General features: G+C 38.2%; 2 protein-coding genes across 7 annotated transcripts in view; one reads left to right on the top strand and one right to left on the bottom strand.

The window, feature by feature from the left end:
• The window catches only part of PREPL (prolyl endopeptidase like), a 56,653-nt gene extending 48,384 nt beyond the window's left edge, over positions 1-8,269 (top strand). For all 6 annotated transcript variants that reach the window (XM_032652516.1, XM_032652517.1, XM_032652512.1 and 3 more), the window contains 4 exons: positions 3,644-3,793; positions 4,199-4,322; positions 5,174-5,247; positions 5,615-8,269. In XM_032652516.1, the coding sequence (XP_032508407.1) occupies positions 3,644-3,793; positions 4,199-4,322; positions 5,174-5,247; positions 5,615-5,704 (438 nt within the window). In that variant the 3' untranslated portion in view covers positions 5,705-8,269. The remainder of the gene's footprint in view (positions 1-3,643; positions 3,794-4,198; positions 4,323-5,173; positions 5,248-5,614) is intronic.
• Positions 6,243-18,075, bottom strand: part of SLC3A1 (solute carrier family 3 member 1) — a 32,284-nt gene continuing 20,451 nt past the window's right edge. The window contains exons 7-10 of the mRNA XM_032652518.1: positions 16,696-16,891; positions 14,007-14,174; positions 12,878-12,994; positions 6,243-6,885 (exon numbers count right to left, since the gene is read on the bottom strand). Of these exons, the coding sequence (XP_032508409.1) occupies positions 6,445-6,885; positions 12,878-12,994; positions 14,007-14,174; positions 16,696-16,891 (922 nt within the window). The 3' untranslated portion in view covers positions 6,243-6,444. The remainder of the gene's footprint in view (positions 6,886-12,877; positions 12,995-14,006; positions 14,175-16,695; positions 16,892-18,075) is intronic.

Here is an 18,075-nt window from a genome sequence, read left to right as displayed (position 1 = left end):
ACAAAGCTTCTAAATTTTAAGCACAGAATTACAGCTCTGGGAGAACTTCCCTGACAGTGTTCTTTATTGATATTTAAGGATTTCCTCTGAAGGATATTAATGGCTATTCCCACTGATAATTTTTTATTTGTAAGAACATTTAGAGTTGGTGGAAAAGAGACAAAGCATATACGAAACACCAGATCCAGGAAGTCAGGTCAAGCACACTGACTCTGGAATGTGTGAAATCCTTTGACTCTTCTTGCCCATCAACATTTCAGTCCTGGATTTAGGGGCTCTCTATTTTCACATACTCTATTCTTACTAATGGTCTTTAGGAATATTTTTCTATATTTCAATTGAAATATCTTTTCCTGTTCTGAAAATGCTCTATAGTCTTTTCCTGATGTCCAAAGTTATGAAATTATAGCCGCTCATTTCACCTCCATCTTTCTCCTGCTTCCTGGTTAGTGTAGGGGAGAAAGAAATTTTCCTCTTCCCTCTAGGTTCTTCTGGCTGGTCTCAGAATTAAATTGACATGAGACAGATTAACAGGAGAAAAATCAAACAAAAGTTTAATAACATGTATACATGGAAGAGACCCAGCAGACTAACTCACCAAAATGACCAGAATGGTGGCCATGGTTATTCACCTTAAACACCATCTTCAGCTAAAGACGAAAGAGGATGTTAGGGGTAAGACTTCAAGGGGTAGAAGGCAGTTCACATGGAGATGGAAAAGCAAAAGTTTGATAAACAGATGTTTGCTGGGTTAGCAGAGACCATGGGACACAGAGTGGACTCTGGTCTCTAAGCATTTCCCCACCACAGCTAGTCCATATTTATTATCTGGTGATGTTCCTGTAATACACCCTCTATCTAAATTCTTCAGGCTGTTAGGGAGAATATCAGAGTTTCTTCCTGAGTCTTTTGGGCCTTGATTGTTTTCAGCTTGAAATAATCTGGGGGTGACAAATTTTGTTCTTGTACAACAGATATTCTAGAAGATAATGACTAAGGTGGAGAGTAAATTATTTTCAGGTTTTTTTTTTTTTGAGGGCGTGGGCTATACACTGTGGGCTTGTATTAAGTAAATAAGTGTTAAATATTCCTGATCTGTACATCTGTTTTTTAATAGAAATACTAAGTATAGAAGGGAAAAAACTCTATGCACAAAGACAATAATGGCAGAATTATAAAGAAAATGCAACTAACCTTTGACTTTCAGAAATCAGAAAGGAGGGCTTCCCTGGTGGTGCAGTGGTTAAGAATCTGCCTGCCAGTGCAGGGGACACGGGTTTGAGCCCTGGTCCAGGAAGATCCCACATGCCACGGAGCAACTAAGCCTGTGCACCAGAACTACTGAGCCTGTATGCCACAACTACTGAAGCCCGTGCGCCTAGAGCCCGTGCTTTGCAACAGGAAGCCACCGCCATAAGAGGCCTGTGCACCTCAACGAAGAGTAGCCCCCGCTCGCCACAACTAGAGATAGCCTGCATGCAGCAAGGAAGAACCAACACAGCCAAAAATAAATAAATTTTTAAAAAAGAAAGAAATCAGAAAGGAATTAATCAGAAATATATAAGAATATTTATCCCACATTGCTTATAATAGTGAAGAATTGGAGGTAACGCAGTTATCCCACAATTCATTCAAAGTTTGGAGCCCATTATGTCTGATTGGTAAACCTAAGTCATGTGGCTACTCTCACTCTGAGGGAAAGCTGGGAAAGGAACTATCTGGCATTTAGCTCCTCTACAGTGAGAGGCAGGCTGTCTCGTAAGGTTAGGGATATTCCAAATGCAGAAAAGGAGCTAAGATGCTAGGAAGTCAAAAAGAATTGCATTTGCCCATATTTGCTTAATGTTAATAAAAGAGAAAGCTGCAAAACATGTTAACAGAAGATCATATAGCTATATGAACAAAGCAGCTCCCATTTTATTAAATGTTTTAATACTGGTTATAAGCCAATGAGTGATACTCTTTTTCAACTTGGATAATTTTCAGATTTTCTTCAGTTAGCATTTATTACCTTTTTATAATGTAAAATGTCCAACTGAGTTTATTCATGGGTAGTTGGAGTTTTATTTTTAAATTTTAATTTATTGATTTATTTATTTTTAGCTGCGTTGGGTCTTCGTTGCTGCACGCAGGCTTCTCTAGTTGTGGCAAGCGGGGGCTACTCTTCCTTGCAGTGATGGGCTTCTTATCGTGGTGGCTTCTCTTGTTGCGGAGCACAGGCTCTAGGCATGTGGGCTTCAGTAGTTGTGGCACGTGGGCTCAGTAGTTGTGGCTCATGGGCTCTGGAGTGCAGGCTCAGTAGTTGTGGCACATGGACTTAGTTGCTCAGAAGCATGTGGGATCTTCCTGGCCCAGGGCTCAAACCCATGTCCCCTGCATTGGCAGGTGCATTCTCAACCACTGTGCCACCAGGAAAGCCCTTATTTTTAAGTTTTAATTGTGGTAAAATAACATAAAACTTACCATCTTAACCTTTTTTTTTTTTTTTTTTTTTGCGGTACGTGGGCCTCTCACTGCTGTGGCCTCTCCCACTGTGGAGCACAGGCTCCAGATGCGCAGGCCCAGTGGCCATGGCTCACGGGCCCAGCCACTCCGCGGCATGCAGGATCCTCCCGGACCGGGGCACAAACCCGCGTCCCCTGCATCAGCAGGCGGACTCTCAACCACTGCGCCACCAGGGAAGCCCCGATCTTAACCATTTTTAAGTGTGTTCAGCTCAGTAGTGTTAAGTACACTCAACGTTGTTGTGCAGCCAGTTTCCATAACTCCTCATCTTACAAAACTGAAACTCTGTACCCATTAAATAGCAACTCCCCAATTTCCCCTTCCTCTGGACCCTGGGAACCACCATTCTAGTTTTCTGTGAATCTGACTACACTGAGGTACCTCCTATATAAGTGGAATCGTACAATGTTTTATATGTCTTTTTTTTCTTTTATATATGTCTTTTTATAACTGGTTTATTTCACTTAATGTTCTCAAGGTCTATTGTGTTGTAGCAGGTGTCAGATTTTCCTTCTTTGTAAAGCTGAATTTCATTGTATCATTGTATTTATATTTTGCTTATCCATTCATCTATCAGTGGACACTTGGGTTATGTCCACCTTTTGGGTATTATAAATACTGCTGTGAACAGGGGTGTACTCTTCAAGACCCTGCTTTCATTTCTTTCGGATATATACCTAGGAATAGAATTACTGGATCATATGATAATTCTAAGTTTAATTTTTTAAGAAACCCACATACTCTCTGCACCATTTTACATGCCCACCAGCAGTGCACAATTGTTCCAGTTTGTCCACATCCTTGCCAACACTTTTTTTTCTTATAGTAGCCTAATGGATGTGAGGTGGTGGCATTTATTATGTGAATAAAAGAAACAAAACTAAAGGCAAAAATTGGGAAACTGGAAGATAAATCCTTTGTCATTTAAGGAATCTGAATACCTTAAAAGCCAGTTATAAATCACAGGCCCTGGTTACAGACTGGCTAATAAATCTGGCTCCTGGGAATGTACATAACTTCTTGAGCTTTGTTCTGTGATGTCAGCATTTATATTCATAAAGTATAGTATTTTTCTGAAACTCATTTTACCAGTTTATTAACTGAAGTTTAAATTTCTCTGGCTTTTTTTTTTTTTAAGGCACCTTTCTTGGATGTTCTCAACACCATGATGGACACTACACTTCCTCTGACATTAGAAGAATTAGAAGAGTGGGGGAATCCTTCATCTGATGAAAAACACAAGAACTACATAAAACGTTACTGTCCCTATCAAAACATTAAACCTAAGGTAGTGAAAGACAGTTATGATATACTATGCTGAAGTGATAGAGAGAATAATGAAAAGGATATTTACCCGAGCCAAAGCAGGAATTTAGTAAGGCCTTAGATTGTTTTTCCTTATAATACTCACCTTTCAGCCCCTTCTCTGCTCATACTCCATGTTTGTTTCAACTTAATAGCTCAGGAGACTAGATTCGATAAGATCAAGGTCTCACTAGTCAAGAAGAGGTTATTCCAGGTAACAAATAGTCTAGTATTGTGATGCCACATATCTCTCAAGAATATCAAATGAGAAAAAAAGTTCTAGCACTTAGGGAAAAAGAAATTTGAGGTCATTGTTTTTCACGATCCATAAGGTGGAAATGGACCATAAGGAATAATATAAATTCTTTGTACATCTCTTTTCTTTCAGCATTATCCTTCAATTCACATCACAGCTTATGAAAACGACGAACGTGTGCCTCTGAAAGGAATTGTAAACTATACTGAGAAACTCAAGGAAGCCATCGTGGAGCATGCTAAGGACACCGGGGAAGGTAGGAGACCACCTGGGAGCAGGGGATGTAGCTACATGGACTGTCACCTTCAGTGTACTGCTCAGAGTAGTACTGCAGACCAAATCAATCACCCATGATTTTAGACAAATCAGTTTTTCCTGTGTCAACTACCCATTTGAAGCAAATGTAATAACTATAACTGCCTCGCCTGTTTTTCAAAGGACAGCATTAAAATAAGATAGGCAACGCACAAAGAAAAAAGTAAATTTAAATATCTACATAACTTGGAGGTGTACTATCATACTGTATCATATCATTCATTCTTTAACAAAATTAATTGAGCTGTTATTCTTGGGAATCTCTAAAAACAAATTCTGAAGTTTTTGCTCTGGAGCTTCAGTGCCCAAACTAGCAACTTTAATTTTCTCTAGATCTTTCAGTTTTATTAGACAAGAACTCTTACTGTTTTTCCTTGCCAAGACATGCCAGGACCTTCTGGGCTCAGGGTTGGAGGGTCTCACATACAAGTTTCCAGACAGTTGCCCTGTATTCAGTTCTGTGTCTCACTTTCACCCATTGCTATAGTTGGTGTTTCCAGGTCACAAGGCTCTCAGATTCCATAAGACCGATTGGCTTCCTTCTCCATGTAGCCCTGTAGTCTCTTCCATCCAGCTTCCTCTGCCTCTGGGCCTCCTCCTGCTTTTCCTGTTTCAAGAGTTTGTTTTCTACTGCTCTCCCCAACTCTCCTGTCTTTGTTGGTGGTGGTGGTCGTGGCTTATGCCTTTCTCCTTCGCTGTTATTTTAATAGAGTGCTTGGAAGGAGCCGGGTGAAATGGGTGGCTCTCAGTTGGCCGAAACTTTCTAATTGTTTCATATGTTAACTCTTTCAGGTTATCAAGCCCCCAATATTATTTTAGATATTCAGCCTGGAGGCAATCATGTGATTGAGGATTCTCACAAAAAGGTATGCTATCAAGCCCCTTTAAGTTGACAGATCCCCAATTAGTGATGTGCTGTACTCAGCCTTCCAGTGGTTACAGCAGGGTTTGTGCTGGCTGCTTCACCAACTGTCAGGTCTATGGCTGAGACCTGAGGGGGAAGGAGGAACTCAGAGTCAATAAAGAGAAAAGGTACTTGATACAGGAGCTCTGTCAGAGAAAGTAGTTGAATCTCAGTTGTTGGGAGCCTTCTGCCTCTGCCAAATAAGAAGTACCTTTGCCATAAATTGCTGACTTCAGGTTAGGTGAAGATGGATGGACAAGGAGAGACTTGAACACTGGAGTTGTACCACAAAGGCCTTCTATCTAATTTTTTAAATGTGTTTCTTTTAGATTACAGCCCAAATTAAATTCCTGTATGAGGAACTTGGACTTGACAGCACCAGTGTTTTCGAGAATCTTAAGAAATATCTAAAATTCTGAAATGCTGCATTCAGTGGAAATTGGAAACACACTGAAATATTTCATAGTCATATTTCCAGTTACATTAACAAAAGTGAGTTTTTTAAGTTAGTAAATAATTTTTAAAATTTGCTTCTCTGTCCAGATTTTGTTTTGTATACAGCTCACTTGCTTATACCGTTGTCTCCATTGATGCACACGCCCCTTAACCTAGGAAAGTAGTTTTCAAACCATGCTCTGTAGAAGGACATAGAGAAGGGAGTGAAGGAAGGATTGGTGACAGCAGAACTTTCCCCTTTCCCGCATCAGAACAGGTTCGTTTTACTCTGATTTTCTTTGAACAGTTTACAAATCAAGGTCCTGCTTTTTTGCTAGTGAATATTTTTAGATACTCTAGCAGTTAAGTCATCCTCCAGTTTCTGTACCTGCACTTTATGGAAGAAGATGATATTCCTCACATTAAAATTCATTAGATCTCTCTAATAGTCTGGAGTCCTAAGGTGCTCTGATCATCTCTTATTGATGCTAACTCAAAAAAATTACAAGTTCCTGCAAGGGATAATTTTCTTTTAAACACTTTATTATTCTTGAAAAACATTTGAGAACCTATCCTAAAGCAGTTTCACTCAAGCTACAGAACTATCTAAGAATTAATTACCCATCACAAAGTTCACCCAGCAGCATGCTGCTGTACGTGAAGTTACCGCAAAGGCTTACAACAGGACAGAATGCCAGCGTCGCCATCTCTTTCACAGAGGTGCCTAACACAGGCTGTACAGTATGTTCAGCACACTGGAATAGCATGCCCGGTCGGAAACAAAACATCTATCTTGGAATGCTGTTTGGCGATGAAGGAGATTCCTCGTGTTGTATTCAAGGATGAGTCCTTCTCCTTTGTCCAGTGTAATGGCATGCGTATCAACTTCACGGCCTTTGTAGGCAGAATTGGTACTTAACCTTATCCTTACTCTTGTGGGAATATCTGAAATCATTTCCTTTAGATTTAGCAGTGATAATTCTCCAAAATTCAGAACCATGAGGAAGACTCTGTCTATGCCGTCCAGCTCTCTTGTGTACACAACAGAGTGGTTGTCATTCCTCAAGTAGCAAAACCAGCCCCTGCTGAGGAGCAGCTCATTGGCGTGAAGCAGACTTAATTCTTGATATAACTTCAGTGCTGATCTGGGCTGAGTCTTTTGGACCTATTTTTTTAAAAAAGAATATTCACATAAATGTTTGATTCTAAGAGTATCAAATAAGGAATTATTTCCCCAGAAAACTTGCTTCTATTTTAACCCTTAAAACAACTACCAACTTTTAAGTATTAATAAGTAGGTAAGAATAGTTTATTTAACTACCGATAGAAACTACAAATTCAGGGTTTCACCTTGTCTGGGAGTGACTGCTGCGTGCACAGTTCTCTGGCTACATCTTGGCCAGAGCTGATGTAGAGGCCAAATTTGACTCCACTAAATGTCCGTGTCTAAGTTAATGGATATTTAACCTGCCTAAAGAAAGTCCCTTTATGCTATATTTAACTGGCAGAAAAGCAGCCATCATGGCCATGGACTCCGAGCACCTCTGGTGAACTGGGGCTTCTCTGTTCTCTTCTGTAGAATAATGTGTAGGTTGGTGTAACATTAACAGATGCTAATTATGAACAGAAAATTGCAGAAACGGATGCAAAGCAAAATGCTGCCTAAACTGAAAGTTAAAATATGCCCATTAAAGAAGATTGGGGTTAATTTTAACAGCTGTATAAAATATACATAATTTAATGTACTTTTCTTGTTTTCCTTCAACATTTTAAGCATCTTGTTATATTAAATGTCATTTTAATGGCAGAATAATATTCTAATGAATAGTTATACGATACTTAATCATTCCCTTTCATTTTGACATTCAAGTTTCTAATATGCTTCCCCCATATTTGGATTATTTATTTAAGATATAAATATCAGAAAGACAATTATTATGTCAAGGAGTATGGATACTTGATACATAATGCCAAATTTGTCTTCATAAAAGCTGTTGCCAAATCAGTGATAGCATTCATTTCATTGTAGTCTTGCCAGCCATGTTGACCTCAGTGGTACTGGTGGTTGTTTGGGGCAGGTGCGTAATGTGTGGTGTTTAGTGAATATCTAATGAACGTCTGAAAAAAATGTTTATTCTGTGTTTATCAGGTACAAAGGTGTTTATGGTACATGTATATGGTATATGGTATATGTATATGACTTGTCAAATTACTACTAACATTTTCTATAGCCTTAGATAATGCATGAAAAAGCATAGTTCAGTGCCACTCACATAAGAAGTGCCCAGTAAGTGTTAACTATTATTTTTGTCTACTTCATTTACCACTTTCTAGAAGTATGTTGAAGTGTCTCTCTGTAATTGTGGATTTATCAGTCTTTAATTGCATTTCTCATAGTACTTGTTTTATACATTTTGAAGGTATTGTTAGATGCATAGATTCATGATTTATAGGGGAATGTTCTTTCATCAGTTTTTGAAAATTGCCTTTGTCTCATGCTTTTCATATTGAATTCTATTTTGTCTGCTATTAAATATTTCCACACCTGCTTTTTGTAACTATATTTTTTAAATAGAAAATTGCATGCATACAATATAAAATTCAATTATAAGAATAATATATAAATGGTTTTCTTCAACACTATCCCCTAGCTTCCCATTTTCTCTCCCAGAGATAGACGCTATAATTGTTTATATTCTTTCATTTTATGTTTCATATGAAATACATTCTGTGCCTATGCAGACATAGGTAGACATACTTTTCCCTTGTTTACACAAATAGTGGCATGTTACCATTCTGTACCCTGTTTTTTTAATTATTTAGTACATGTTCGAGGTGGTCTCTTATCAATGCACAGAGAACTCCCTCATTCTTTTTCACAGCTGCGTACTTGTCTCTTGTACAGATTAACCATAATTGATTCAACTGGCTTTCTATTGACAAAATATATAAATCATTTCCAGAGTCTTCTGCTATTAAGAACAGTGCTCCACAATCCCACTACTGGGCATATACCCTGAGAAAACCATAATTCAAAAAGAGTCATGTACCACAATGTTCATTGCAGCTCTATTTACAATAGCCAGGACATGGAAGCAACCTAAGTGCCCAATGACAGATGAATGGATAAAGAACATATGGCACATATAGACAATGGAATATTACTCAGCCATAAAAAGAAACGAAATTGAACTATTTGTAGTGAGGTGGATGGACCTAGAGACTGTCATACACAGTGAAGTAAGTCAGAAAGAAAAATAAATACCATATGCTAACACATATATATGGAATCTAAAAAAATAAAAAATGGTTCTGAAGAACCTAGGGGCAGGACAGGAATAAAGACGCAGACGTAGAGAATGGACTTGAGGACACGGGGAGGGGAAGGGTAAGCTGTGAAGAAGTGAGAGATTGGCGTGGACTTATATATACTACCAAACGTAAGGTAGATAGGTAGTGGGAAGCAGCCGCATAGCACAGGGAGATCAGCTTGTTGCTTTGTGACCACCTAGAGGGGTGGGATAGGGAGGGTGGGAGGGAGGGAGACGCAAGAGGGAAGAGATATGGGAACATATGTATATGTATAACTGATTCACTGTTATAAAGCAGAAACTAACACACCACTGTAAAGCAATTATACTCCAATAAAGATGTTAAAAAAAAAACCAATTGGATAGGTTAAAAATGTTATATAAACTTATATTTCTTTTAAAAAAACAGTGCTGCAGTAGAGATCCTTGAATTTTCCACATGTGCAAGTATTCCTAGATACAGATATCTAGGAATGAAATTACTAAATTAAAGGGTATGGTGCATTTTTTTGTTTTGAAAGCTACAGCCAGGTGGCAAGGTTTGTTTTTGTTAGCATTTGCCTGTAATATCTTTATTTTAATTCTTTCTCTGTCCTTTTGTTTTAGCTATATCTCTTATGTCAGATTTTCTTTGTTTTCTAATCTAAGAGTTTATATCTTTTAATAGGTGAATTTAACCCATTCATATCTGTGATTACCATATGTTTAGACATAATCCTGTAGCCTTATTTTTTATTTTAGTTGTACTAATGTTTTATTTTAGTTGTACTAATGTTTTATTTTCTTCCTTTTTAGCTTTTTATTGGATCAATTGGTTTTATGTAATTTTTTTCCTTCCAGTATCATTCGAAAATTACACATTTGTGTCTTTTCTTCTGATGGTTACCCTTAAAACTGTAATAACCATTTAAAACATATTTTTTTCAACATACAGAGCAGTGCTGTCCAGTAGAACTTCCTGCAGTGCCACAAGTTCTGTTTCTGTGCTGTACAATATGGTAGCCACTAGCTACTGAGCACTTGAAATGTTGCTAGTGTGAAACAGGAACTGAACTTTTCATTCTGTTTTAGTAGTCACAGTGGTTAGTGGCTACTGGACAGCTCAAATCTAGAGTGAGTTACTCTGTTTCCGTCCTTGTAAAGTGCGTTAGCCTGCGCACATGTGCCTTTGCTCACTCACACACACACACACACCCTCCCTGCCACCACTTCCCATATAGAAAGAAATCACTAAGATTTTTACTCCAGAATACCTTATTTTACACTATGTATCAAAAAATTATTCATCCTTAAGTTTTGTTGGTTCCTTTCCTATGTTTTATACATCATGTCCACCTTTTAGATTCCTTTTTGATTTTGTTGGAGTCCCCAATTTCTTTCAGAAACTGGCTATACATGGTAAAATTTGGGTCCTTGCTTTTCCATCTCTGTTTTGCTCCTGAATGCTAGTTTGAATGGATATAGGATTCTTTGTTTAGAATCAAGTTTCCATTACAACTTTGAAGGTAAAGTTCTAATGTGTTTTAGTATCGAGTTGAGAAGTCTGATGACAGTCCAATTTTCAGTCCTTTTCTCAGGCAGTGTATTTCTGAGTTTGATTTCTTTCTGTATATTTTTAGGTTTTCTCTTTATTAGTCTCTGTTCTTTTCTAGAACTCATTTTTTGTTATATGTTGGAATTTCTAGATTTATTCTCCACATATCAAAAATTTTCTCTTTATACTGTTAACTTCTTTGCCTTTTTGTTTTCCATTTCCCTTGGAATATCAATGTCTTTTGTTACATGCAATGCAAATGAAAAGCCCTTTATTATTGCTATCAATTTACTATGGTGTTTAGTATTTTGATTGTGTATTAAAATATAATCATGTTGTGTTTTAAAAAGAAAAAACTTCTTTGTCTTTTTACAGTACACTTTGGGATAAACCCTTGAGTCAGTTTTCCAGCACACTAATTAGAACTTCTATTTTATTGTTTATTTTGACAATATTTTTATATTTCTAAGATACCTAATCACTTCTTTAAAAGAGTGTCAAGGGCTACATAAAACAATAGTCTCTCAGGGAGGGAGCAGTTTTACTAAGAATGAAGTCTTATGTTACATTTTCTTCGCTTTCTACAATGTTTTGTTAGGAATGGTGTTTGTCTTTCATGGCCTTAATTTTTCTCAAATGTAGTGTGATTTTTGGTGATTCATTTACTTTTGTATTTGATACTCCTTGTTTGCCTGTCTTCAGTTGCCTGCCTCTACTAACTGTGAGAAGCCAACTTGGAGGTAGGTCTGGTTTGTCTTTGGGGTGTAGGGGTTCTTTTCCTGTTTAATGGTGACCAGCTACCTAGGGTCCTACCCTCCTCTTAAGGCCTCTGTGAACTGAGGAGTAAAAACTCTTACTTTGGAGATCATTCCTCAGTGAATCATCCCAGGGAATTAGGTTTTCTTCTCCGTTTCTTTCTTCGCCTGTGCTTGTAGAAGTTTAACACTATTTCAAGCTTTGCTCTACTCATTCAACACGAGTATGATCACCAAACAGGCCCTGAGTTTTTTCCTCAGGCAAATTCTGGGGCAGCCAATTGCAGCGGTGGATGAACTCCTGCAGTGCTCTCACCTGTACCTGTCAGTGCTGTTTTCTCCTGTGTATTTTAGATTATGGTTTCTATGCTCTTGTCTCTTTGTAATCTTAATTTTACTTTCTATCTTCTAGAAAGTACCTAAATTCTCACCTTGTTCTAGAGCTATTTTGGAGGTGTTTTATTAAAATGGCATTGCCTGGGACTTTCGGTTATTTGATTATGGTTTAGCATCCCTCCAAGCATTACTCATGATCATTTTAACGACTTGACTAATCTGACCATTATTTTAATTTGCATTTACATTTTTCCATCTTTGCTGCTGTACTTTTTTATGTAGGATTTCTTACATATTGGATTCAAATTGGCCTATGGGAATATTTTGGACATTTGGACGTAATGAAAATCAGTAAGTGCACTTAATCCAAAACACAAATGTTAATATACAAATTTTGTGTTTCAAGGACCTATGACCATATAAAACAAAGTTATACCTGGGGTGCTTGGATCAGGGAGATGTGGGAACCAGGAGGGTTTGCCTGAAGTTCCGTATCAGAATAATCTGGGGATTGTTTTCAAAATACTTAGTAGATGCTATAAAACTTGTATCCTCATGTGATGCCAGTAATTTCTCTCCCCCTTAAGTAGTTCAGATTGTGTTTTCCAGTGAAAACACCTGAAGCCATTTCACATTTTTCTGGTCTAAGGAAATGTGTTTAGCACTTTGCTGGAATTAATGCATTCCTGTTTAAGAAATATGTTTGCTGAACTTGGCTAAGTTGATCACCATGAGAACAGAAAATAGTATAGGCAAAAGCTGAAGGGTATGCTTTTCCAGAACAGCTACCTTTAGGGATTATTCATGCTTCAGCTTCTGTAGGTAAACAGCCTTACTCTCAAGAATCTTACCCTCGATTGACTGATTGATTGATCTCCTACTTTCTTTCCTTCCTTTTGAGGGGTGGAATGGAGAAAGGATAGCAGGCTTGCTGGAAGCCCTCCATAAAATGTTCTTAATATTTCATAGCTCAAAGTCATTCCAATGAAGAGTTGTGTATTCTGTATGATACTTCAGATGGCACACTTCTGCACCAGTTTGTATTTCCACAAAAACATGATTTACAAACTCCTTAAAAATGAAAACTGCAAAAGAAGTCTATGTGATTGATTTAAAGAGCATCAGTTAAGGTTTTAGACAACTCAAGGTGAGTGTATGTTGTCAGCAACATGAACTAATTTCCTGTTCTGGAGTTAGCGTGAAATTTTCATTGATACTTACATCAACATTCACAGTGTGGTAATCTGAACTGGTGGGTAACCAGGTGTGATTGCCTTCAGAAAAACCAGCATTTGAGCTATTGTCCCACTGCATTGGTGACTTTGAGAGAAGAGTATCCTATGTCAAAAGACCATAAAGAAAAAAAACAGTGGTCTGGTTATTAAAAGAAATGTAATTTGGCCATGATTTACTTCAGAAGTATTTAATTCCCTATATTTCTCAGCTAGTACTCAAATTCATTAGCATTCATAACGAAAAGGCCTTAATATTCAGTACATAAACCAGTTTTACACTTTCAACTGGAAAATAGTTAATGACATCTTGAGTGTAAATAAACTACTAACAACATCGATACATGCTTGGAATCTTTGCTGCTTTTCCCTAAAAATGAGTGATGTAGGATTTCAAAAGGTGCCATTTACAAACCCATTATAATGTGATACAGTGATCTGTGAGTTCAGGCATGCAGCCATGTACAGGTGAGCCTAGACTGTATCCTTTTTAGCCTGGTTATCACATGAGTGCACACACAAATTTAGGAGCTTAAATAGAAAAGGTTTCATTGTGACTAAATATTAGGGAAATTGGATCTCACCATTGAAAAGCTAACCATACAAATTATAGCTTCAAGGTCTTTCATCTGCCCAGCAACACAATTGTGAGATCCATAGCCTCAAACAAAAAACAAAATTTAAACTTCTCAGGCCTAAGGCTGTCCATTACATTTGTTAGCACAAGGATTCTTCCTTTTATGTTATGGCCAAGCGAGATCTAGCAATACAGACAAGCACTATAATAAATGTTCTTAACTCCATGTTTCGGGTAGAGGGCATTCGAAACTCAAAACATGGCTTCTTAAATTTTAGTGCACCTGAGAATCAGCTGGAAAACATCTTTGAAATGCAGATACTGGGCTCTACACAAGAAATTCAGTTGTGTGGCTCAGCAAGCAGCATTTTTAACAAGCTCTCCAATCAAGAAAGCTGAAGAATTCTCACTGCCTAACAAACAGTGAGAAACAAAAGCTAAGGAATCACGATTTTCAGCAGCAGAATAGAAATAGTAAATTTTCTGATTTGGCAAAAAATGAAGATTTGGTGTGGTGCATGGTTAAGTTATATTAACTTACAACATCATAGGTTTCATTGAGATTTGTGGCTAAAATATTTCTCATTCCTATTTCTTCCCCGTAGTAAGTTATGGGAGTTCCAGGCAGTGTGAACACAAGCATGTTCATGATGTTGACATATTGTTTCCCCAGACGAGAAGTCAGCCGGTCATTGTCTGGTCCGCCAGTCTGAAAGGCAGATATTTTTATTTTAAGAGCACAGCTCTATACAGAGTTTGCGGAAAGATTTACCCTATTTCACAAAAAGTCCACCAGGCAGAAAAACATGGTTAACCATGGGTACCTTCATATCAGCAAGCCTGCATTTGAGTCCTAACCCAGTTCCTTGCTGTACAATTGACCGTCTGACTGACTTGGCCATTATGATCAGCAAAATGGTGATAACAGCTTACTTCACGTTCATATTGCAAATAAGATGAAATGTATGAGGGTACATCCTAATATTTTTGCACATTTGGATAAGAGAATATTGACAGGAAAGGAATAGGTGGAGGGGACCGGCGTGAGAGAAGGACTTCTGATCTGTCCCTTTGTGTATGTGTGATTTTTGAACTATTCAAAAAAATTTTAAGTTAAAAGGTAAATCAACTATTACAAAAGTATTTACAGTCTAAGAAGAAATGTTGTACAGGACTTTGTATTTTTAAATATATTTCTTTGTTAAATGTTCTGATTACATATTTTAACATCTAGTCCTTATTTAAGAGTTCATTTAAATCACCTAACCTTTCCATTTTACAAATGATGAAACAAGCTCTGAGAGACTGCATCATTTATTCAGGTCACGGTCATGAGGCAGAACCAGCCTTTGAACTTGAGTCTGAGAATATGAACTTGGTTGTTAGAATTCAGGAAAAAGGGAGCTTGCTTTTTTTATTCTTTAGATTTACTAAAACTGTCTTTACAATTATCTTTTTATAGACCATTGTATTTTTCTATTTTTATGGCCAGAAAATTAGGTCAGACTTTTCCACCGTTTATTCTTTTCATTATCTCAAAAGCATCTGACAAGAAACCCTGTGATTTCTCAAGTCTTCTGAACCTAGATCACTTTTCTTTCTCAGAACTGAAATCAAGATTAGCATTGGACAGAGATCAGGGCCTCTCACAGGCTGAAATCCAGTTGCCTATGATATGAGACTTTGAGTATATGAAAAAACGTGCTACAACTACATTATAAAATTTGTATAGAGAGGGGGTACTTCTGGAATGGTAGAGTAAGGACCTCCAAAAATCTCTAGCATGAAAGCAAGGAGAATGCTGGCAAAAACTGTAAAAATCCACTTTTTCAGAACTTGGAAATGAAAGGCTTACGACAATACAATGAGTGTTCAAGAAAAACAGCTGGATCTCAGAAGAGCAAGCTTTGTATCATTTTAACTGGCCATAATCTCATGCCCCTCCACTCAGATTCAAGATAGCCTTGAAAACCAACAGAAAATGTAAAACCCAGCAGCCTAGTAGCCACTGGAGGACCAAAATAGGTTTTGAGTTCATCAAAAGCTCCATCTCTAGAGAACTGGCACTGTTCGACCTTCCTAGCAGCTCACTTTTGGTTGGGTTTTTTCTTTATCTGGTCTGACTCAAAGCTAACTGTGCAGATTGTCTTATCCCCAAGGCACTTGCCAAAAACAATCAGCAGCAACTGATTATCCATACCTGCCTGAGGCGGCGTTACCAACCTGGGCTAAACAGAGACTGACCCAAAAACTTGCAAGTTAGAATAAGATGACCGTAAGCCTCTGACAACTTCCTGGAATCTAAAAGCCTACACACATGCACAGGGCTGCACAGGTAGCCAGGGGAGCCCCAAGAACCTAATCTCTCCCCTCTGGCTAACCCTGAAACTCAAGCAGAAAGGAAAGACTAAGGCGGAGCTGTAAGCTGCCTGCCAAAGTGTTGAAAGCATGCCCACCCCGCACACAGCCCCTCAGCAAAGGCTGGGAGACTTACAGGTTCAAGGCATCTAAGGAATCTTAACAGTCACTAGCTGACCAAGCAGAGACGTCAATGGTCACACGCAACAGGTAACACAGACGTTACAGAATTAATCCAAGAAAGTCACTGAAGAAACAAAACCCTGGAGAGGGGGGAATGTGATCTCCAAAATTTCTATACTTACTATTTAAAATATCCAGTGTTCAACAACAGCAAAGAAGAATACAAGACATGCAGAGAACCAGGAAAGTATGGCCCATACAGAGGGGGGAAAAGCATCAACAGAAAACTTGGCTGAGGAAACCCAAACATTGGACTTAGTGGACAATGACTTTAAATCAGCTCTTATACGCGTGTTCAAAAACCTAAACAACATCTACAGGATTCTTTAAAAGTATGCGAACAATGCCTTATCAAATAGATACTGTCAATAAAGAGAAATTATGAAAAAAATTACAGTTGAAAAATACAATAGAGGAAGTGAAAATTTCCCTAGACGGGCTGGACAGATTTGAACTGGCCAAGCACTCAGCAAATGAGACAGACCAGTTGAAATTATCTAGTCTCAGAACCAGAAGGAAAAGAATGAAGAATGACAAGAACCTGGTCAGGAGCTGGGATGCATCTGGCTCACTAAATCACAAAATGAAGGAAAGGTGAAGGTCACTTAGAGACAAATGTGCCCCTTGTTTCAGAGGACTATTCAGCAAGCACACCAGCACCGTATGCTGAGCTGCGCATAAGGACTTACCATCCAATTAGGCCATTTTCCTTCTGGCATGTTTTCCATCCAGGATGTGATAACCTCAAACACACTGTTCCCAGAAGGCATGTCTAGTTTACTGAGGTAACTGTTGAAGGGAAAATCTGCTTCTTGGATAAAAGGCAGACCGTAGTACATCATGGTCTTGGCAATGTTCTCTCCATGGGCTTCAGTCCCCATGAACCTGTAAGAGTTGGCAGTGCAGTGACATCAGGGCCTGTCAAGGGACTGGGAAAGAGCTTTGCAGCTGCTGTGTCTCATGGACAGGATGTTGGGAGGTGAATGCATACTGTTAACAGTATTGGCTAGGGCTCACTGGGAAGCAGAATCAAGCCAGATGACTAAGAAGTGGCACACTGGGTCACCTGGCAATTTCTCATATTAAACCCAAAGACTAGCTTAATACTAAGCCATGTCTAAAAGAAACACGTTTGGATCTCAGTCAATACTGTTCTTTTCTTTCTAACTCTGAATGAAATTCAGTAACTTGCAGGAAGACTTTATTTAGCAATTCTCATCACTCCACTTAGAATGTACAGTATATGTCTGCATATAAGGTAAGAGGGGTTCCCCCAAATTCCCCTTGTATTGGAATCCCTATAAAGTCTCACTTTATTATTGGGGTGCACTCTCAGTTGTTGAAAACCAAACACTCCAGGGAAGACATATGAGCCTGAAATGACCCACATCAATGCTGGTTTTAGCTGTTTGAGACATTACATTAATGGATAAGTTACATAGTATCTGGAGCTCGCGTGTTTCGGTTCCAGTCCCATCTCTGTGGCCACGACCTATGTGACCATTACCTGCATGCTCAGAGTCTCAGTCTCCTCATCTGTAAAGTGGGAATAGTGATCAGAGGACCTACTTTAAGGAGAAGAAATTTCTTGAACTCCTTTTCCACTGATTCTATTGGGTAATCTATATAAACACAATAAGAGTTAAATTCATTGAGTGTTTATTATGTGCCAGGCATTGTTTTAAGTGCTTCACAGACATTACCTCATGTAATCTCACAACAACCTTATGGGGGTGTCATCATCATTTTTTAATTGTTGAGGAAACTGAGACATGTTAACTAACCTAACAGCTAACAGTTTAGTTGGAACCATTTGCATGCTAACAGGTCAAATAATGATAAAAAATAGTAATGGTTAATGACTAACCTTTGGATAATATATTATCTTTTAATTAATCTTCACAAAATTCCTGTGAATAAGTACTGCGGGATTTGCTTCATTTTACAAAAGAGGAAACAAAATCAGCAAAGTTAAGGAACGTGAGAGACTATACCAGGCCCTAGCATAACTGAGTTATGATACATTGTAATTATGTGGTTTATTAAATTATAACTGAATCTCTTAAGAA

Source organism: Phocoena sinus, chromosome 13 (genome assembly GCF_008692025.1).
Source record: "Phocoena sinus isolate mPhoSin1 chromosome 13, mPhoSin1.pri, whole genome shotgun sequence".
Lineage (NCBI taxonomy): Eukaryota > Metazoa > Chordata > Mammalia > Artiodactyla > Phocoenidae > Phocoena > Phocoena sinus.
Note: the sequence above shows the minus strand (reverse complement) of the source record. Positions and strands in the feature narration are given on the sequence as shown.